The sequence below is a fragment of the Emydura macquarii genome, unplaced genomic scaffold (assembly GCF_026122565.2).
Source record: "Emydura macquarii macquarii isolate MOO-44397 ecotype Brisbane River unplaced genomic scaffold, CSIRO-AGI_Emac_v2 contig_3451, whole genome shotgun sequence".
Classification (NCBI taxonomy): Eukaryota; Metazoa; Chordata; order Testudines; family Chelidae; genus Emydura; species Emydura macquarii.
Window position 1 is genome coordinate 4,364,567 of NW_027133588.1, and position 21,665 is coordinate 4,386,231.

General features: G+C 42.0%; 2 protein-coding genes across 16 annotated transcripts in view; one reads left to right on the forward strand and one right to left on the reverse strand.

Annotated features, from left to right (window-relative positions):
• The window catches only part of HERC1 (HECT and RLD domain containing E3 ubiquitin protein ligase family member 1), a 193,508-nt gene extending 175,792 nt beyond the window's left edge, over window positions 1–17,716 (forward strand). For 12 of the 13 annotated variants that reach the window (XM_067534599.1, XM_067534596.1, XM_067534600.1 and 9 more), the window contains 13 exons: window positions 1,729–1,884; window positions 2,521–2,643; window positions 3,361–3,463; window positions 9,262–9,431; window positions 10,532–10,670; window positions 10,991–11,160; window positions 11,601–11,770; window positions 12,598–12,763; window positions 13,335–13,411; window positions 13,732–13,984; window positions 14,241–14,393; window positions 15,477–15,782; window positions 17,063–17,716. In XM_067534599.1, the coding sequence (XP_067390700.1) occupies window positions 1,729–1,884; window positions 2,521–2,643; window positions 3,361–3,463; window positions 9,262–9,431; window positions 10,532–10,670; window positions 10,991–11,160; window positions 11,601–11,770; window positions 12,598–12,763; window positions 13,335–13,411; window positions 13,732–13,984; window positions 14,241–14,393; window positions 15,477–15,782; window positions 17,063–17,248 (2,172 nt within the window). In that variant the 3' untranslated portion in view covers window positions 17,249–17,716. Of the gene's footprint in view, window positions 1–1,728; window positions 1,885–2,520; window positions 2,644–3,360; window positions 3,464–9,261; window positions 9,432–10,531; window positions 10,671–10,990; window positions 11,161–11,600; window positions 11,771–12,597; window positions 12,764–13,334; window positions 13,412–13,731; window positions 13,985–14,240; window positions 14,394–15,476; window positions 15,783–17,062 lie in introns of those variants that run through there. The other variant, XR_010917376.1, reaches the window with a different exon arrangement.
• The window catches only part of FBXL22 (F-box and leucine rich repeat protein 22), a 38,968-nt gene that overhangs the window by 7,533 nt on the left and 9,770 nt on the right, over window positions 1–21,665 (reverse strand). The window contains exon 3 of one of the 3 annotated variants that reach the window (XR_010917379.1): window positions 8,144–8,201. The exons of 1 other annotated variant lie outside the window; for it this stretch is intronic. The gene's annotated coding sequence lies outside the window, so the exon portion shown is untranslated. Of the gene's footprint in view, window positions 1–8,143; window positions 8,202–15,775; window positions 15,833–21,665 lie in introns of those variants that run through there. One more of the 3 variants, XR_010917377.1, reaches the window with a different exon arrangement.

Genomic DNA, 21,665 nt, shown 5'->3' on the forward strand with positions numbered 1-21,665 from the left:
AATAATATTTTCCTACCCACACAAATATTAGCTTCTTTTCATGCTCTTCCTGCCTCAAAAACCTGGGTAGATAAACAGGGTTGCAGCATGCCCCGGAAGTCAAGAAATTCAGGCTGTTTCAGACCAAATTGGGGAGTTGGTTCCAAAATTGAGAGCACTTAGTGGAGAATGCACTCAGGCAGTTCCCTCTTCTATACCAAGGCACTGCAAGCATCTATGCTGATTCCAACTGTGGGGTATATCTGTATTGGCTTGAATAATTGACAGTACATAATTTGAATCTCAATTAACATCATATTTGCTATCATTTGGTTCAGTTTCAGTTTGAAGATGTTAGTAAATATGACTGTTGACATACAGTGCTGACCGCCTTGCAGCAACCACTGTATCTTCATGCTTAGCTGCATTTGTATTAAAAAATTAAAACACCACACATTTGTTTTTGTGTGCATTAGTGTACATTTGTTTTTGTCTCCCTTAGTACAAGAAAGTCCTTTAAAACAGCAGTGGTAATTTAATCTTTTTAACAATATGCTTAGTTATGGAAAAATTATAAAATTCTTGTAGCTATTATCGCACATTTTACAAATTTCAAATAAAAGTTTGAAACATTCTGCATTCAAACATGCTGTAATATGTAGGTAGTTATTAATTTTTAAGTAGTTGATATCTATATGAGCAGGAATAATATTGTAAACAGAGGGGGAAATATTTTAATTTTCATGGTGTGGTTCATTAGAAAACTTTTCTCTGTTTTTGGAGTAACCAGGAGATGAGCAGACTTATCACACACTGTGTGTCTGTTTGATCTCATTTTATGCACTGTATTGTGATGTTATTTGATAAACAAGGCATAATGGAGTCTAAATCCTTGGCTAAGACAGATAATTCATTTCTCACCTGTAAGTAAGGCCCTTCATTTTCAGTTTTACTGATTTTTTTTTCCCCCCTCCCTGAAAAATTCTTGGGTTTTACAAAAGCCATTATTTTGGTTTCTATCAATTTTCACCCAAATTTTGGACCACTGAAAATATCGACTGTTAAGGATATCCAGTATATTACGCTAGGTCCTCTCATCCCCCCAATATTTACCCAGAAAACTGAAGTTAATTTTTTGCTCTGATTTTCATCTGTGCTTTTTTAAAATATGGTAATAAACACTGATAAATTCCTGGGAAATTTTAAAATAAAAACTGAAAACAAAGGGCTTTGCCTGCAAGTAATTCTTTTGAGACTAAGATGGGGAATGAAGGATGACGGTGGGGAATTTATACAGTATATAATGAACCTGGTAATGTAATACTGGAAAACATGGCAACTCATTTAGCACGCTTTTTTTAAAGAATTCAGTAATCATAGAATTATTAATAAGAATCCCAGTTAGGTGTGCTGGTGCAAATTGAAGCAAGTGAACTCAAATTCCTTTCTTCTCTGTGTGAACTCATTATTGGGAGAGTTGGGGGAAAAACTCTTCTCTCTGTCTTTGATTATGATTTGATTCCCCATGTCATCCTGTATTCAGACTTTTTAAATTGTTTTATGATATTGTTGAAGTACAAGAAGAGACTAAAACAGTGAATATATTTAGTTACTCAGTCTAGTTTTTAATTATCCTCTGAAGCAGTAATGAATAACTAGGTCTGCATTCAGAAAGTTCTGTTCTCCTCTTTCTTGAATTGTATAGTGCTGGTATTCCATTCTAAAATTAATATTTATTGTGGCTTCTAGATGTCATGTGGCTTTAAACACTCAGCAGTGGTGACAGCAGATGGCAAACTGTTTACATTTGGAAATGGCGACTATGGTCGACTGGGACTAGGAAACACTTCCAACAAGAAACTTCCTGAAAGAGTGACGGCACTGGAGGGTTATCAGATTGGACAGGTATGGTTTATCTAGTGTTACATATAATTACGTAACTAAAATATATTTTGTTAATTAAGGTTGTGCCCTCAGTGTTCAGCAGCTATGATTCTTAATAGTGTCAGTTTAAGAATTCTGTTTATAAATTTTGTTGATGGTTTTTGCTGCCTCTGCATTTTTAATACAATCAGAAAATTCAAATATCTAACCATAATAATCTCTTATTATTTTGTTATTGAACAATCTGATCCTTTTGCTGCAATGGGGTTCCCATTTTATAACATTTATAAACATTGAATTCTGAAAGAGAGAGTGATAAAATTAGCTTTTGTGGTTTTAGCCCTAGCCATTACTGAATTAATGTTTAAAGACCTCTGACGTCTTTTACCTTTTTAACTAATGAGGATATGTAATTTGAAAGCTGTTCTACAGTTTGGGTGAGGGAAGAACAGAAAGAATAATTTAAGGGTGTTAATGTATAAATGCTACTAAATTTCTTCATTATAAAATTTTAAACAAAGGTTTTAACATCTTACATTTTTTCCTAAACGTTTAGAAAAGGATGTCAGGTTTTTTGGTTTTTCAGAATATAGCTTTTTATTTTTTGAATCAATAAATTGGCAAAAAACTAACTAAAACTGTACTATTCTTAACCAGGTAGCCTGTGGACTAAACCATACTGTAGCTGTGTCCACAGATGGCTCAATGGTGTGGGCTTTTGGAGATGGAGATTATGGGAAACTTGGCTTGGGAAACTCCACAGCAAAATCCTCACCACAGGTTAGAATTCATACTGAAATTATCCATTGAATAACTTCTTAGTGTCTATAAATGTGTGTTTGCAAATTTTGTCTTATTTGCAAGTCTTATTTTGTTTTTATTTTTTTATATGATGTAAATTTTCAAAAGGCCTAAGTAACTTTCAGTGGCACTTAGCTGCTTTTGAAAATGTTACTATGGCAATATATTGACTAGTATAGTTACATGAATGACCAGCTGGTATTTTTGCAGCACTGGTATCAGGGTGGGGTTTTCAAAGGAGTCTGTGGAAATTAGGCACCCAACTTCTATTGAAAATTCCCTCCTGAGTGCTTAGACAGAGTTCAAACCATTATCCATTGTTTTGTTCAGCTGAAGCTAATAATTGCCACAAGGGTCTCTATAAACCATAGCGACCACCCTTCTGCAGTTCTAGAAATAGTGAATACCAGAAGGCTAGCTTGAAGGAGATGTGTTTTTACCTCAGTAAAGAGATGCATTCAGAATCATTTAACGTGAAATAATGTGTTAATATAATTAAATTTTACAAGAAATTAGTGTCTTTGTTTAATACGTGTAAGTTTAATACAAGAACCAGAGTAAAGCTACAATTATAAATTGTATATCTGAGAATTATAAACCACTTTCTGAGTGGGGGGAAATGGAGGAGTTTTTTGTTTACTATCTATTTGCATACTCATAGTACACAGCATTTAGCTCTTTCTTTCTTATTCTCAGAAAGTGGATATTCTTTGTGGAATTGGAATTAAAAAAGTGGCCTGTGGAACACAATTTTCTGTTGCATTGACAAAAGATGGTCATGTATATACTTTTGGACAAGGTAAGTTGTCCAGATCGAGGGATTTCTATATTGTAGGCTTTCATATATTTAAAGATATATGGAAGCCAGTAATGTTTTAAATTACTGACCACAACATGTGATACCTGTCCAACCGTACGTTACGTAAGTGATCATTCTCCTTTGAGTGACTGCTCCTGTCCATTCCAATATAGGTGAGTGCACGCCGGTGTACACGGTTCTCAGAACTTTTTCCCCTTAGCAGTCTCTGTAGGGTCGGCTCTGGTGCCTCCTGGAGCCACGCGCACATGCCGCGGTATATGAGGCACTGCCGACCCTACGGCCCCTCAGTTCCTTCTTTCTGCCCGTGATGGTTGCTGGAACTAGAACTTGCTTCTCTGCAAGTACAATTCCCCTTCTTTGAACTCTTTGTTATTCGAAGTACTTGAGTTAGTTTTTAAGTAGTTGTTAAGTAGTGTGGTTAGATAAGAAGTCCCTGAGGGACTTAGAATGGCTGGGCCATGCCCTGGTCGCCTGGATTTAAGCTGACCCGGTCGCTGGAGTAAGGCTTGGCACCACGGAGTTCGGAGTGGCACCGGCCTCGATTTACCAAGGGGTAAGCGGCGCCGCAAGTCCTCGGTACCTAGGCTCCGGTACCAAGAGCTCTTCGGAGCGTGTCTCCGTCCATTGGCCGCTTGCAGCGACGGAGGCGATCCTTGTCATCATCCACGTCGGAAGCGGCAAGAAGAAATGGTCCCTGGCACGGCACGGCATTCGGGACCAAGGACGGCAACGGCACCGCTGATCTAGTGGCTCGGGGTCCCATGGGGGGACAGTCGTCGGGACAGCCAACGCCCCCACAAGGCGTCACAGAAGGTGGCACCATCAGCTCCCGTTTGGCCCCAGATGGGGGCATCTAGAAGGGACCAGGGCCCCAATCCACCGTCAGCAGGGGTGCAGTCCATGCCCCTGGCACAGGAGGAGGACCATAGATACCACTCCTTGGACGAGGAGTCGAACCCCATGGAGGGCCCCTCTACGGGTGCATACCTTCGGCGGGCAGGGGAGCACTCACAGGATGTGCCTCAGCAGTCCTCTTCCTCCTCCCCAGATGAGGCAGTCTCCCGGGTCGATATGGTGCCACTGGAGGATTTCAGGGCGCACCAGGAGCTGCTCAAGAGGATGGCTTCTAACTTGGGGTTGGAAGTCAAGGAGTTAGTGGAGACCATTGATACCCTCTTCAATGAGCTGGTGGCGGCTGCGCCAGCGAGAGTGGCCCTACCAGTCCATGATAGGGTCCTCGAAATTTTTAAGGCCCTGTGGCAAACCCCTTCCTCGATCATCCCTATGTCAAAAGTGGATGAGATAAAGTATTATGTCTGGCCAAAGGGTTTGAGTATCTGTTCACTCACCCAGCCCCGGGAACCCTGCTGGTGGACGCAGCCAACCAGCGGGACAGGCAAGGTCAGCCTGGTTCCATTCCCGAGAACAAAGACAACAAAAAGTTGTGGATTTGTTTGGGAGAAAAATTTATTCCTGAGCAGCCGTGCAGTTCAGGATTGCCAACCATCAGGCCCTCCTGGGGAGATACAATTTTAATTTGTGGGACTCCCTCAAGCGGTTTGCTGAGGCCCTGCACCAGGACTAGGCCGCAGACTTCACCACCATCCTGGATGAAGGAATCACGATGGCTAGGGCAGCGTTCCAAATGTCCAGTGATGCTGCTGACTCGGCAGGTAGGGCCATAGCCTCCTCCATTTCCTTGAGGAGGTGATCGTAGCTGCAACCCTCAGGCCTGTCCCAGGAGGTGCAGCAATCAATCCAGGACCTCCCCTTCGATGGATCGGCCCTCTTCTCCAATCAGACCGATGCGAAGCTGAATGGTCTGAAGGACTCCAGGGCCATGCTTCGCTCCCTGGGCCTGTACACACCCCAGGCTTCCAGGAGGCAGTCATGGCCCCAGGCGCAGCAGCGACCAGGCCTCCGCCTAGGCCCTTTCAACCCTACAGATATAGGGACAGAAATAGGGGGTTAGAAGATGGAATCAACCTCCCAGCAGGGGCCCCCCAGGGGGTCGGGCAATCATAGAAGACAGTTTTGGTGGTGCGCCCAAGAGTGATGCCCCTACTGCTCTCCTGGACCCGCCCCACCCTGTACTGAACAGGTTAAGGTCCTTCTATCCCGAATGGGCAAAGATTACGTTGGACCGTTGGGTCCTCGGGATAGCCTCTGGGGGCTACGCCATACAGTTACCTCCACCCTTCCCCCTCCCCAACATCCCCAAGGCAAAAGGGGGTCTGAGACCCATACTAGACCTGCGTCATCTGAACAAATATGTCAACCGACTCAGGTTTTGCAGGGTTTCCCTAGCCTCCATAATCCCTTCCCGGGATCCGGTAGACTGGTATGCAGCCCTCGACCTCAAGGATGCATACCTTCGTGGGTGCATCCTCCCCAGCCACAGGCACTTCCTCTGCTTCATAGTGGCTGGCTCCCACTACCAATTTACAGCCCTGCCCTTTGGCCTATCTTCAGCTCCAAGGGTCTTCACCACATGCAGTCCAGGTTCCAAGTGCAGGGGAGCGTGACCCTCACTTGATCCGTGTGCAGCAGGCTGGGACTGCTCATAAACAAGCAGAAGTCTACACTAACCCCAGTGCAATGCACAGAATCCATTGGGGTCACCCTGGATGCTTCCCAGGCCACAGCCTTCCGGCCTCAGCCACGTTTCAAGGCGATGGTCTCTATCATCTCCCAGCTACACCGATGTCTCACGACAACAGCCAGGCACCACCTAGAGCTGTTAGGCCATGTAGTGGGTGGCCTCAATGTACATGCCAAGCAGACACCCACTGAATTGGTCACAGTTCCCCCTCGCCTGTCCTAGCCTCCTGAGACTGGTGCAGATCTCCCAGGGTAGTGTTGGAGGGCGTTCTGTTCAGGGAACTGGTCCCGTCAGTCACCCTAACCGCCGACGCCTCGGATGTGGGGTGGGGAGCCCACATCGGCACCAACCTGAGCAACGTGAAGGAGCTGAGGGCTATTCCATTAGCATTCAGGGTGTTCCTCCGATTCCTGACAGGTAGAGTGGTGCAGGTGCTGATGGACAATACCGCAGCTATGTTTTATATATACAGGCAGGGAGGGGCATGCTCCTCGGCTCTCTGCGAGGAACCTACCCGTCTGCGAGACTTTGCCATGAGGCACAACTCCCACTTGACTAACTCTCATCTCCCGGGAGCGAGGAACAACGAGGCAAACTGCCTTAGCAGGTAATTTCTATCCCGCCACGACTGTTCATGGCACCCGGAGGTGTTGACTACGATCCTCCAAAAGTGGGGTGTTCCCCAACTGGACCTATTCGTGTCGGCCTGGAACGCGAAGTGCCTGAGGTTCTGCTTGCTCGAGGCTCACGAGACCGGGTCGATTTCTGACGCAGTCCTCACCGACTGGTTGGGCGGGCCCTCATGTACGCGCTCCTGCCCATTCCACTCCTGCCCAAGGTCCTACTGGAAATAAAGAGGGACAGGGCTGATGTCATACTCATCGCTCCAGCCTGGCCGAGACAGCACTGGTTCAGCATGCTGTTGGACCTCTCGATCGCCCCACCCATGGAGCTCCCTAGGCGGCACGACCTTCTCTCCCAGGACCTGGACTCCCTGCACCTCACAGCCTGGAGGCCCTGTGGCTGAAGAAGGGGGGGAGAGCCTGCTCGGTGCAGATCCAACAAGTCCTGCTGGGCAGCAGGAAACCTTCTACTCAGGTCGTGTATTGGGCTAAGTGGAGACGGTTTACCTCTTCGGTGGAGTCCTGGGGCATTTGGCCCAGCCAGGAATACCTGCTCCAGCTAAGGCACAATCCTAGAATACCTGCTCTAGCTAAGGCGCCAGGGTCGGGCGCTAATCTCGTTGAAGGTTGAAGGTTCACTTTGCGGCCATTTCAGCCTTCCATCAGCCGCTAGAGGGGAGATCCCTGTTCTCCCATCCCATGTTGGTCAGGTTACTCAAAGGGGGGGAGAGGCTGTATCCGCAGGTCCACGACCCACTGCCTTCCTGGGATCTCAACCTGGTCCTCTTGAGACTCATGGGGGCCCCCCCTTTGAACTCAGGGCTTCATGCCCTCTACTCATGCTTTCGTGGAAGGTAGCCTTCCTGGTGGCCATTACCTCGAACAGGAGGGTCTCCGAAATTAGGACCTTAACCTCGGAGCCCTCTTATACAGTATTCTATAAAGATAAGGTGCAGTTGAGGCCGCATCCAGCCCTCCTGCCAAAGAGGGTTTCCCAGTTTCTTTGTAACCAAGATAACTTTCTCCCCGTGTTTCTTCCAAACTTCACAAGTCAGGGGGGGAGAGGAGCTGGCATTCGCTGGACATGTGACGAGCCCTGGCCTTCTACATCGAGCGTACAAAGCCGCTCCGGAAATCTATACAGCTCTTTGTAGCAGTGGCAGACCGGATGAAAGGATCACCTGTCTCCACCCAGCGTATCTCCGCATGGATTACATCCTGCATCAAGTGCTGCTATGAGCAGGCGAATGTGCCACTTCCGGGTGTCATCACAGCGCACTCAACCAGAGCTCAAGCCTCCTCTGCGGCCTTCCTGGAGAGAGTGCCCCTGCAGGACATCTGCAAAGCCGCCACCTGGTCATTGGTGCACACCTTCACGTCCCACTAAGCCATTATTCAGCAGGCGAGAGAGGACGTGGGTTTCGGCAGAGCTGTGCTGAGGGCAGCTCACCGGTAACTCCTGCCCACCTCCGAGGTATTGCTTTTTAATCACCTATATTGGAATAGACATGATCAATCACTCGAAGGAGAAAACAAGGTTACTTACCAGTAACTGTTGTTCTTCGAGATGTGTTGCTCATGTCCATTCCACACCCACCCTCCATCCCCGCTGTCGGAGTTGGCAGAAAAAAGGGACTGAGGGACCATGGGGTTGGCAGTGCCTCATATACCACAGCATGCACGCGGGGCTCCAGGGGGCACAAGAGCTAACCCCACAGGGTCTGCTAAGGGGGGAAAAAAGTTCCGGGAACTGTGCATTCTGGCGTGCACTCACCTATATTGAAATGGACATGAGCAACACATCTCGAAGAACAACAGTTACTGGTAAGTAACCTTATTTTTATAGGCTTGGCCAATTACTCTATAATTCTCACCACTGTTGCATAACCACTAATATACTCATTAAAAGTGAGAAGGAAGAATACAAGATGTAAAATACATGAAATCACAATGTTACGCTATAGATTTGTGCTCAAGTCTCATGTAAATGCGACCTTCTGAAATAAATTACTACTTAATGCATTCTTAAAATCCAAGTTAATAGCTGTGTATCTACTTTCAAGGAAGGCAAATTTAATATAAACACTAACCTTATTTTATTTACCTGTAAGCTTTCACGTTTTTCCCTGAATCTTGATTCAATTTGATATGAACAGAGGTAATGGATTGTATCCATATTCAATTACTGTAATTAACTATACACTTAGTGTCTGTGTACAAATTTATAGAATCGAGGCTCCAAGTTAAATGTTTTTAATTTACCCCCTTGCGTACGTGAACCTGCATCACAAAATCACTGTACAGTCTAGCACCAATAGGTGTGATTGGCTGTATTAGGCTTAAAACATGAATAGCGGAGCTTCAAATCAGTACTGAGGGCTACTGAGAAAGCTTTTCAGGGAAGTAAGTGCCCATTAGATCTTTCTGTAGCCAATGCCATTAGTATCCCACTTACATGAATACTGTCTATTGTCTCTCCACATAGTAAAATTAACTCCTAGGAAGGATTGTGGTGTTTATGAACTACATGAGAATTTTTCATGCAATTTTAGATCGTCTGATTGGCTTGCCTGAGGGCAGAGCTCGAAATCACAACAGACCACAGCAAGTTCCAGTTCTGTCAGGAATTTTCATTGAAGATATAGCTGTAGGAGCAGAGCATACATTAGCTTTATCGTCATCTGGGGATGTATATGCCTGGGGTAGCAACTCGGAAGGGCAGGTATGCACAATACCATGTTTATTGCAAGTATTCATAAGGATAAAAATAACTTCCTAAATGGGCTTGGAATCTTTTGGTGAAAAGTAAGAAAAGAAAAATACATTGTAGTAATGATACTCTTCCTCTCCCCTCTTGTCTCTACCTCCTCTCCTCATTATAAATGTTCTAATAGAAGTTATTGAAAAAATGGTGAAAATGTCATAAAGTTTTTTGAAAATTTTTACTAATTTCTCAAAATTTAATTTAATTTTTTTAAACATAAAACTTTTACAACCAGATTGAAACCTGAAAACAAACTGTAAAAATTTCATCACAATTTTTCCACTGGAAAAATCTAAATTTTAACAAAAATGTCAAATTTGAACATTTTGACCAGCTGTAATTATCATCAGTGAATTGTCATGGTCTGTTACAGAAGTAATTAGCCTGTTCTGCTCCATGACCCAAAAAAAATGTCCCAAGACACCACTGTACCTGTCAAACTTCTGCAGATTCATGGGATCGTTGGATTTGGGTCATGGAGCAGAACAGGATTTGACCATTTTGTGAGTTGCAGTTTTAAGCAGGAGGCTCTAGAACTGTGTGCAATTTGTGTTCTGAGGATAGTGGGGGATTGTTACATCAGCACTGTTGAGGTGAGCAGGCTATTTTGAATAATCCCTAAAGGGAAATCTTAGGCTTCCTGTGTAGTAAAAGTATTATGTTTTTATGGAAGGAGAAACACTTGTTTTGGTTTAAAAAAATATGTATAGTCTGGATTCTAAAAGACGGTTAGTTTTGATGTCTTCTGCTGCAATGTAAATGATTATAACTTTAATATGGTTATATCTTTCAGTGACTTAGCAGATCTAGGCAGCTATTTTCTTTAAGCATAGATGTAGTATTATATTAGAGGGATATAGCTAGTAAATGCTATATAATATTCTCTAGTAAAAGTTTTCTCTCCCAGCATATGCTGAGGGAGTCATCTTTCCAGTTTTCATCTTCCTATTCCTTTTGAACTTCCGATTGGAAAATTTTGCAAATATATTAGCTAATATTTGATCCTATTGGTAGAACCTGATGATACATCCTTTTTAAAATCTTTTGTAAATTGCTAGCTTGGACTGGGCCATACCAACCATGTCAGAGAACCAACCTTAGTAACTGTTCTACAAGGAAAGAATGTTCAACAGATCTCAGCTGGACGTTGTCACAGTGCTGCGTGGACTGCCCCACCTGTCCCACCGAGAGCTCCAGGTGAAGAATAGATAATTGCTTGTATTATAATTTCACTTTGCTTTCATGAGCTTTTAGTTCATGTCCTCTGGGCAGTATAATACTTGGAGGTGGGACCAGCAAGAACCTATTAAAATTTGTATGCAGTATTGTTGTAGCCATATTGGTCCCAGGATATTATTAGACAAGGTGGGTGAGATAATATCTTTTATTGTCTATTAAAATTTTTCACTATGGGCCTAAAACTGCTCCCAGTGAAACCCACAGGAATTTTGCCATTAGCTTAAAGAGGAGCAAGATCAGGACCTTTATGAAATAACTGTTTCTCTTTTCTGTGGTAGGTGTATCAGTGCCTTTACAGCTTGGTTTACCTGATGCCATTCCACCACAGTATGGGGCACTGAAAGAAGTGAGCATTCATACAGTGAGAGCAAGACTCAGACTGCTGTACCATTTTTCAGACCTCATGTATTCTTCTTGGAGATTACTTAATCTTAGCCCCAATAACCAGGTAAAACATTCTTTGGAAAAGAGTTCAGTTAACAAATGTATTGTTGTGCCTTGTCACCAAAGTGTTTACCCCCAAAATCAAATTCTGGTAATAGTGTGCTCTTGCCTTCATGTCTATAGAATAAAAACCTCATTAAACCAATCTCTCCCAAAAATAGTTGTAATAAATTCTGATTTAGGCGAGTCTTGATACTTCAGTATCTTAGTGTCATAAATTTATTAGCCTAAATTCTATAATTGGAGGGAAACATTTTGTAAGATTCCGATAAGTCTAAAATCCTTTTCTATGTAGTTCTTTTTGTAAGTTTTCATCAATTTCTAAACTATTATAAGGAAAGTTCTGATAATAGTTAATTATGCAGATTTTTATTCCAGAAATATTGGAATTAATATGAATAAACTAAAGCATATTGTGTTCATTAATGTGCTGCTGTATTACAGAACAGCACATCCCATTACAATGCTGGAACATGGGGAATAGTCCAAGGACAGCTAAGACCATTACTGGCACCGAGAGTCTACACACTTCCCATGGTACGCTCCATAGGAAAAACCATGGTTCAGGGGAAAAACTACGGGCCTCAAATTACTGTAAAAAGAATATCGACCAGGTCAGTATTGGCTCCATCGGGTTTGTGAAAACGTTCAGCAAATATTGGAATTTCTATCACTGTTGGAGTATAGCAGTGTTTCTCAACCAGGGGTACGCGTACCCCTGGGGGTACCCAAAGGTCTTCCAGTGGGTACATCAACTCATCTAGATATTTGCATAGCTTTACAATGGGCTACATAAAAAAACACTAGTGAAGTCAGTACCAACTAAAATTTCATAAACGATAACTTGTTTATACTGCTCTCTATGTTATACACTGAAATATAAGTACAATATTTATATTCCAATCTATTTATTTTATAATTATATGGTAAAAATGAAAGTGAGCAATTTTTCAGTAACAGTGTGCTGTGACACTTTTTTGTATTTTTATGTCTAATTTTGTAAGCAAATAGTTTTTAAGTGAGGTGAAATTTGGGGAACACAACAAATCAGATTCTTGAAAGGGGTACAATAGTCTGGAAAGGTTGAGAACCACTGGAGTATAGTACAGCTTTACAAGTGACTTAGGGCTTGTCTACATAGTGTGTTAATACATGGTATGGAGATATGATTTCTAAAACGCACTAACATGTTGTGCATTAATTGATCTGTGTAGACCCTGCTAGAGTACACCAAAGGCGCGCTCATATGCTTTCTGTTAAAGTGCACTACACAACCTTTAGTGTGCACCAGGAGGGTCTGTTTGGACCAATAAACATGTTAGTGTGCCTTAGAAATCGCCTTCGTAGTGCACATTACCCCACTGTTTAGACAAGCCTGTAGAGTATACAAAAATGATCTTTCTGTGAATTACATTTTCTGTCACTTCCTTTTTCTTTGAAGAGGTCGGAAATGTAAGCCTATTTTTGTACAAATAGCAAGACAAGTGGTAAAGCTGAATGCTTCAGACCTTCGCCTACCTTCCCGAGCCTGGAAAGTGAAATTGGTCGGAGAAGGGGCTGATGATGCCGGGGGAGTGTTTGATGACACTATTACAGAGATGTGCCAGGTATGTCCAATGTTTTAAATATCTTAGATATTTATATAAAGCACGCATGATTTTTTTCATTTCCTATGACCACTTCCTGTTATGCAGCACTTTGGCCCAAATCATCTAATGTGTACCCAGCCTACATACTAGAGTGTGCACCAGGTACCTCCATGAAGGAAAGAAATTCTTCTCCTCAGACCATGCCTTCAAGTGGCAGCAGTTCTGAGGCGACACTAGGGCCGCCATGCACCTTCCACAATGTGGAAGGAAGACAGCAAATCTGCATAGCATGTTACTACTTGATGTGGGTGCCATTAAATGCCATTATAATAGTATGTACATAGCTATTCTGTGCTGGCTCCAGTAATGCAGCAAAATCAATTTAAATAGAATGCCATCACAAATTAGACACAGATTTCTGGTTCTTAGTTTGTGTAATTTTCTTCTTGTTTTATTAGGGTAAAAATATTTACCATGTGCAGTTTTCCTAAAAAAAAAATCTTCAAAATGCTGCTTCTGGCAAAATGATCATTAAGATAATTGAATGTGCTGAACTATAATGTTTAAGAAGCACTTTTTTATTTTTAAGGAACTTGAAACTGGTGTGGTAGACCTGCTTATTCCTTCCCCAAATGCTACTGCTGAAGTAGGCTACAATAGGGATAGGTAAGTTGGATTCTTTCATCTTATTAGAGGATAGTTCCCAAGGGCAGCTAGGTTTGCTGGCGCATAAGTTAAAGCAACACTGAAGGTGCTCTAGCTTGTGGATGGAGCCAGTTTGACTTCTGGCAGCCTTCAGGATTTGGAGGGAGAGAGCAGAAAGATAACATCAATCTACCTATTCCCTCCTTCTCCAGTTTTGCTGAATGCTGCTGTGGTGAACTTGGGGATCTTGACCTCCATATAGCTGTCTTAACTTGTAGCCATATAAAGAAGTAAGAGGTTGATTTTACTGAAGCCTTTACATTGTTTCTGTTTTCTTTTAGATTTCTTTTTAGCCCTTCAGCCTGTTTAGATGAACATCTGATGCAGTTTAAATTCTTAGGCATTCTGATGGGTGTGGCTATTCGTACCAAGAAGCCTTTAGATCTTCATTTGGCCCCAATGGTCTGGAAGCAACTTTGTTGTATCCCACTTACTTTGGAGGACTTAGAGGAGGTGGACCTTCTGTATGTGCAGACCCTCAACAGCATTCTTCACATTGAAGACAGTGGGATTACTGAAGAGAATTTCCATGAGGTAAACTATGGAAATATGCCCCCCAAAAAATCTTCTGAAACCAGTTGTTTTTGTAGACTGACTTTAATTACAATACACTGATTTTAAAAAAATTGAGGTACCTTATACTTTAAGGTAACAGACACTTTATACGTGCCTCAGGTGGATATAATCTTCTGATATTCATAGTTATTGCTAAGTGACTTATCGTAATTTTTAATTCATTACTTTATCCAAATGACTTATCCTGAACATTCTTTTTCTTTTCTGCTAATAGATGATTCCTCTTGATTCCTTTGTTGGCCAAAGTGCTGATGGTAAAATGGTTCCCATAATTCCTGGTGGGAACAGTATCCCGCTTACCTTTTCAAACAGGAAAGAATATGTGGAGAGGGCAATTGAGTATAGACTTCATGAAATTGACCGTCAGGTGAGAATCTTACTGAACTCTACCTATTTTCTTAACTTAAATGGTGACCATCACAGTACATCAAAAATAACAAAGGTTTTGGTTTATACATTTATTAGATTTTTCCTCTTTTTTTTTTTTTTTTTTTTTCCTCCCTCCCCCAAATAATTTGTAAATGGTTTTGAAATTAAACCTGATTCATGTCTCAGATGTTACCCAGCTGTCTAGGATGTCAAGGAAGACCACAAGAGTATTGAAAAACTGAGAATTTGTTTTATATTCATCAGAATTGCTCCACTGAGAACAGTGAACTGACTGGGAAACTAAACAGGGATCACTTAGAAAGCTGAGCACCTTATATTAACCCTGCATTTACAACCCATGATCTGGCATATATCACTGGGGTGCAGTAACATTTGTTTAACGCATTAATGTGCTGTGGATATATTTTTTTACTTAATATTTGCCTTTCCTGCTTTTGAATAGGAATTACAAACATTTGAATAAGTGGATTTCATAATCTATGTAAATACCTTTATATCATTTGCTGAAATGTTATTTTGTAACTTGTACAGTAACGTTGTATGAATCAGATGAGAGCCTTATGTCATAATACAGCAACATTACCCTAGGAAACTAATTTTCCTCTTTTTCCAAAGATAGATGCATTCAGGGTCACACGCCTGTTCCACTTCTGGGCAGTAGCCCACTCAATACTGACACCAAATCCTTAAGTCTTTCATAGAATCATAGAATTTCAGATCAAGTGTTTAACAAAGTTAACAGATGCTCATTTATGTTGATAACTCTTCCCCTTTTTTAGATGGTTTTATCTGAGGCTTTTTCTTAGCATGAAAGTGTTATAAAATTATTTTGATCAAAGATAATTCTCTAGAATACTTTAACAGTTTTGAGGGGGAATGTTATCCTTCAAGGGGGGGCGTGGTATTTTTGTATTTAGGAGATGACTTAAAGTGTACCCTGAGCCCGCTCATCCACATGTGTATTCATTCTCCAGGTCTTAGCTTTTGTATACAGGTTGTGTGCAAAGGATCTGAAATAAGTGTAATGACTCTTTCAGTAACTATTCTTGTTGGGTTATAGGTGGCTGCTGTGCGAGAAGGAATGTCTTGGATTATTCCAGTTCCCTTGTTGTCTCTTCTGACTGCTAAGCAATTGGAACAGATGGTTTGTGGAATGCCAGAAATCTCTGTTGAGGTCCTGAAGAAAGTTGTGCGGTACAGAGAGGTTGATGAACAGCATCAGTTAGTTCAGTGGTTCTGGCATACCCTTGAAGAGTTTTCAAATGAAGAAAGAGTCCTTTTTATGAGGTTTGTGTCAGGAAGATCTCGACTGCCAGCGAACACTGCTGATATCTCTCAACGATTCCAAATAATGAAGGTTGATAGGGTAAGATGCTGTTTTCTTAATACGTTCATTTCGGTCCACTTTAATCAATCCTTTGGGAGAAAGAGCCAGGTTTCACTAACATTAAACCCTGAAACACTTTACATTATGGAATCAACTTCTGACTGCTAGAGCCTTGGGATTTAATTATATAATAGTGCCTAACGCTGGGTGAATTATAGAGTAATTCACCCAGCACTTTGAATACATAAAGTATAAATGTAATGATTAGGTGGTGGTCAGGCTAGTGTCTAGAGACGGTACAGTGTGAAATATTGCACCGTACTTGATCTACAGTCATTTCCTATTGCAATACATTTTCCAATTTAGTATTTTAAAGATTAAACATGACTCAGGCTTGGGTTTTTTTATGCTCTGTCTCTGTGAAAAGCATTCTCAATATACTACATTATAGAATGACTTGGGAAAATGGAAACTAGAAATGGAGCTGCTGACTGTGTGGGTATGTCACTCAGCTGCCACCAAATGTCACCCTCTTACCTATGTGTAAACCCACAAGATTCAGACACCACCCCAAGAAATACAGTTGCAGCTCATTGGCTTTCTAATGCATTGGTCCAAGACTGACTGCAGCTATTTCTTAAGATTTAGAACAAATTTAAATATACTTAGAGCTTGAAAATTAAATATTCATATTATAATTGAAAACCTCCATCCTTCTAATTCAGATATATGAAAAGAACCTTGAAGGGAATATTCATGATACTTTGAAAGGGAGATAGCAAGTAGAAACTGCTAATCTTAATAATAATTAAGCTCCTGCACTTTAAGAGAGTTATTTTCTAAACAGAAAATAATCTTGATTTAAAAGGTGTTTTCTTTACTTTTGAATTTGGGATAATTGCATTATGTCTGTCTTGATGCCCCCTGTAGTTTCAGTTGGACACACAATTTTTACTGCTTGATCTAAATTATTATTTAATATATTGCAGGAGACTGTTAAACACCTGGAAGTTCCACTCTTAAAATAGATGTATGTCATTGGTGGGTGAAGTAATTTATTGGATGGGCAGTAGTGATAGTTTTTTAATTATTTTGTGCTGAAAATTTTTATATAAATGTAAGATGGTACTAGTCTTGTCTTTTTGTTAAGAGGAATTATTTACTGCCTGTGGGTCAATTAATGAGACCTTATTGTGGGTGAGAGAGGTATGCTTTTTTAAAAAGTTGTGTTTTGGGCAGGGGAAAAATATGAATTTGCTATGCCTTTTAATTTCCTTTGCACTCTTAACCATGTCCTACTTTTTTGTCCATTTTCACAGCCTTATGACAGCTTGCCTACCTCACAGACTTGTTTCTTTCAACTGAGGCTCCCACCATACTCCAGTCAACTAATCATGGCAGAGCGTTTGCGCTATGCAATCAATAATTGCAGGTCTATAGATATGGACAATTATATGCTGTCACGCAATGTGGACAATGCTGAGGGCTCGGACACAGATTATTAAATTTCTGTGAACAAAATCATCTTCCTTTTATTACAAATAGTGCCCTAAGTCCAATTCAATGTTGACACAATTTTATGGTAACCATAGATGTTTTAGGAGTATAAACAGACATTAATAAGCAGTGGCCACGTTTTAGTTACTCTAAATGTAACAACAAATTAATGTTTTTATTTTTTGGTGATTGTTTAAAAAAAAAAAAAGCAAAAAACAAAAAAGTGCAGTCAGTAAGTTCTTTCCATATTTTGGTCACTTTTGATAATTTTGCATGGAGCCATTTTGATGAATTTTTTTTGTTGGGAATGGTACATTTGTAAGCCCTCCCAGTGAACATGAAGAGATGTACATTGTGTATAATTGTTCGTTGGCAAGGACAGTTTTACATGAATATTCATATATTTATTTTGTTTTAATTTGAATTGCCTGTGCAGGGTTCCTTATGCAGAGAAAATAAAGCGAATACAAGAATCAGTCTGGTTTTTGTGTTTTCAGCTGGTTATAGGGTTTATTCAGCACTTACCAATTTAAACTTCAGTTAGCAAATTTTGAACATGAGGGTGGTTAGACAGGATGTTTGAAACAAACTCAGCTAGCTTATTTGAAGATGAAATAGCTTCCATATATGGTTATTGTGAATTGCATATTGAACAGTATGCCAGCATTTTTAATAACATTGCAGCATTGACTTATTCAGGTATACGCCATACTTTTCAGCTGTACTTCAGTGCTACTAAAAGCTTTGCTTCACTCTCTAGTAGTACATTTCCATGTTGCCTCTCATTTTAAAAGCTTTGCTTCCCTTCCAAAGTAGCTTTTGTTGACTGTGCTAAACCACTGCCAGCTTTAGAGAGGTTATTGAGATGATCTTTTAAAACTATTTCTCAAAAAATATTAGCAAAATCTGTATCAAAGAGCTAGATGGTTGGTCTGGCCAAAGGACAAAGAATAAATGAAAATCACAACTGTCAGTTGTATTGATGGAGATACAGATTTTTTAATGGAATGCATTTTATATTTTATCTGCTTTTAACACTAGTAAATCAGATACTTCTGGCCTTGTCTTGTTACAGTGACAGTTGGATTATATCAGCAGTCTTTGGATTTTATGTAGCAATGTGTGTATTTGATGGAATAATGTTTTGTAGAAGGTATTCACTTCTTTGTTGTGATTGAAGAAAGTGCTTAAAGTAGGGAATTGCCACTGAATCTCAGCCCCACAGTAAAGTTGTACCAAGGAGCTAAAGTTGCTGTTTTCCCAGTCTGTTTCGTTCAGACACAGGAGATCAGAACTAGAACTATCGCAGAACCAAGAAGATAACTTTTTGGTATGTTTTTACTGTTTGGTTCATCAGTAGTGGTGATATTTGGAAGAGGCAACTAAGGTCAAAGTATGGTGATTGAAGTGCACAGTGTTATTTCTGAGACTGTTGTTTAATTGTCCGTTCCCCTTTAATTTAACTCACTGTTTAGTTCTCTGACTTTGACTGGCAATGAAGTTAACTACAAAAAGCACCACTACTGGTAAGACTGAATGAGTCATTCTCTCTCTCTCTCTCTCTCTCTCTCTCTCTCTCTCTCTCTCTCTATATATATATATTTTCTTTATGATACAGGATCTAAACCAATCAGTTCAATGTTTTAGTTTGTTCTGAGTGCTTTTTAAAGTATGTGCCTTACTCCTCTCTAACTATATAGTCTGAAAATCCATGATACTCTGTAATGTGCAAGGTAGTCTGGTAGCCACATGTTCAAATTCTGGATAAACTATATTATCACAGTGAGTATCTGACATATCCTCTGGCCATTGCTTTACCCCTCTTACATAATAGAGCTGCGAGTTTTGGAAATGAATTGACCTTTTCACTGCTGACATTTGAATCAGTTTCTGTGCAGCAGTGTTAGTTTGTCCTGCCATTCCATTTGCACTTCACTGAGAACGTATGTGGCATGTGAAATAGCACAGATGATGTCCCTCGCCTTACGTATCTGGTAAGTTAGCTCTAAAATACTAAACCAGAGAGAAATATTTTGCTTACTATCAAGAACATTTTTAAAGAACTCCAAAAGTTTTGCACCTGCCCAAACCTTGCACGCTCTTCCATCCCTACAGAATAGTTCATGTAAAACGTAACTAATGCATAGGTGGTTCCTAAGTAAAATTTTTGGTAATGGGGCTGTGATTATTAAAATGTTTTCTGTGGCCATTTTGTGGCCAAATTTATTTTGACATAGAGAAGTTTGCATATATAAGGGAAAAAATGTAATAGCACCTCTTCTTCGAGTACTGGCCCCTATGTGGATTTCAGATGTGGGTGCGCATGCATGCCATGTGCCAGAGCCAGAACTATTCAAAGCAGTGTTTGTCAACCTGCATGCATGCCTCACGTTGTCCACATGGTACGTCCGAGATCTCCTCCGGCCTCTTCAGTTTCCTCTTACCGCTGCATGGCTCACCAACTATACTGCCTTGGTGAGACCCACATTGTTGTGCAGTGCTCTTATCTCGTTCATTTCCTTCAAGGACATGCAAGGCAAGAGAACGCCAGCTCAAGTAACATCTGATGGAGGAACCAATGAGTCCATTGCGCAACCTGAGGTGGCACCAGCAGATCCGACGGAACGCCCCGCCGCACCAGCGGTGACTGTGTCCCCAGTCGTGACACCAGTGGTGCTGACCAAGCCAAGTTGTGCACATGACCATGCTTCTTGTGAGCACAAAGGTGGATCCCCAGGAAGGGTTACCTCCAAGCGATGCGTTCCCTTCCCAAGCCAAGACCAACCAAGTGAGAAGTCGTGCAGCTACGGTGAGTCCTGCTCCCAAATGGGCTAAGGCAGACAAAGTCTAAACACCTGGACAAGCCCATGACCCCAGCTGCTACTGGAGCTCCTCCAGACCCCCGACAACTGCCACAGTACCAACTCCAGGTGCCGCGCACACTAGGCTGTCTCTTGCCCTTAACTCCCACGGCAGAACTTCTTCTACACTGGACTGTACCTTGCACCATTATGAGGCAACTTGCAGCCACCGTCTCCGGCCGATGAGCCGCTACTATTATATCTATCTGTCCATGGTACGACTACCTGAACCGACACAGCACCTCGCTGCTCTGCTTGCACCACCTGCTCAACCCATTCCAATGGCACCACCCTTACTGGACCAATCAGAGTGCGACTGGTCCTTGGAGCTGGAGCCACATTTCTCTCTGGAGCACCCACATAGCCCATGACTGCACCCATATGCACAGATGCAAATACTGTTCCAACAACAATGGTTCAAGCACCCATCAGGCTCACCAGCAAGAATGGGCCAGAGGCCTTATTGGCACAGGAGGGACCCGTGTTATGAGCGGGGAGCCCCATCTCATCCTCCTTTGGAGTACATCGCACCATCATTGGTTTACGAAGAACCGCAGAGCACTATGAGACTGCCTGTACCAATGGGACTGCCGAGACCTGCGAATCCACTGCTCCTGACTGGTGCATCATCATCACCATGGAGACGATCATTTAATTGTTGCTATCATTGCCCAATGACCATGGCCAGTATCAAGATCTCTTGAGGTGTTTGGCAACAACAGTCAGGTTTGGGGGCCGTCTTGCTCCCTTTTTCAACAACTGGAGCAAGATTTACCACTGACTGTTGGGTACTGGACGTCATATGCTGAGGTTATCTGATAGAATTCCACACCTTCCCGCCCCAACCCAAATAGAGTCCCTACTTAAAGAAACATACACACTCTTCTAAAAAGTAGCCATAGAGCGAGTTCCCTATCAATACCGGGACCATGACTTCCACTTCCTTATACCAAAAAAAGTGGGAGGGGGGGAGTCTTTGTCCCATGTTGGACCTTCAGGCCCTGAACAAATCCATTCGTAAATTCCATTTCTGCATGGTCACATTACCTCAAATCATCCCTTCCCTCGAACCTGGGGCCTGGTTCACGGCTTTTGGTATGAAGGATGCATACTTTCATGTGGATAGCAACCCTACCGACCGCAAATTCCTTCGTTTCAAGGTGGGACACTCCCATTACCAGTTTTACGTCCTCCCCTTCAGGATAGCTACCGTGCCTCGCGTGTTCACGAAGGTCTTCACAGTTGTTGCAGCATATATATGCCACCGGGGTCACTTCCTATTTCCATGTCTGGACGATTGGCTCTTAGTAGCATCATCCCACGAGTGCTTACTCATTACCATTCAGGCCTTGTGGGATCTCCTTGCCAACCTCAGTATATGCATCAATGAGGACAAGTCTACCTCATACCTATCTGAGAACTCACATTCATCAGAGCCAGATTGGAGACTCAAGGGGCAGAAACTTCTCCCAAAGGACTGGTTTGCTGCTCTCACAGCCATTGTTTCACGGCTACAATACTCCTCACGCGTGCACGTCCACCAGTGCCTTTCACTCCTGGGACA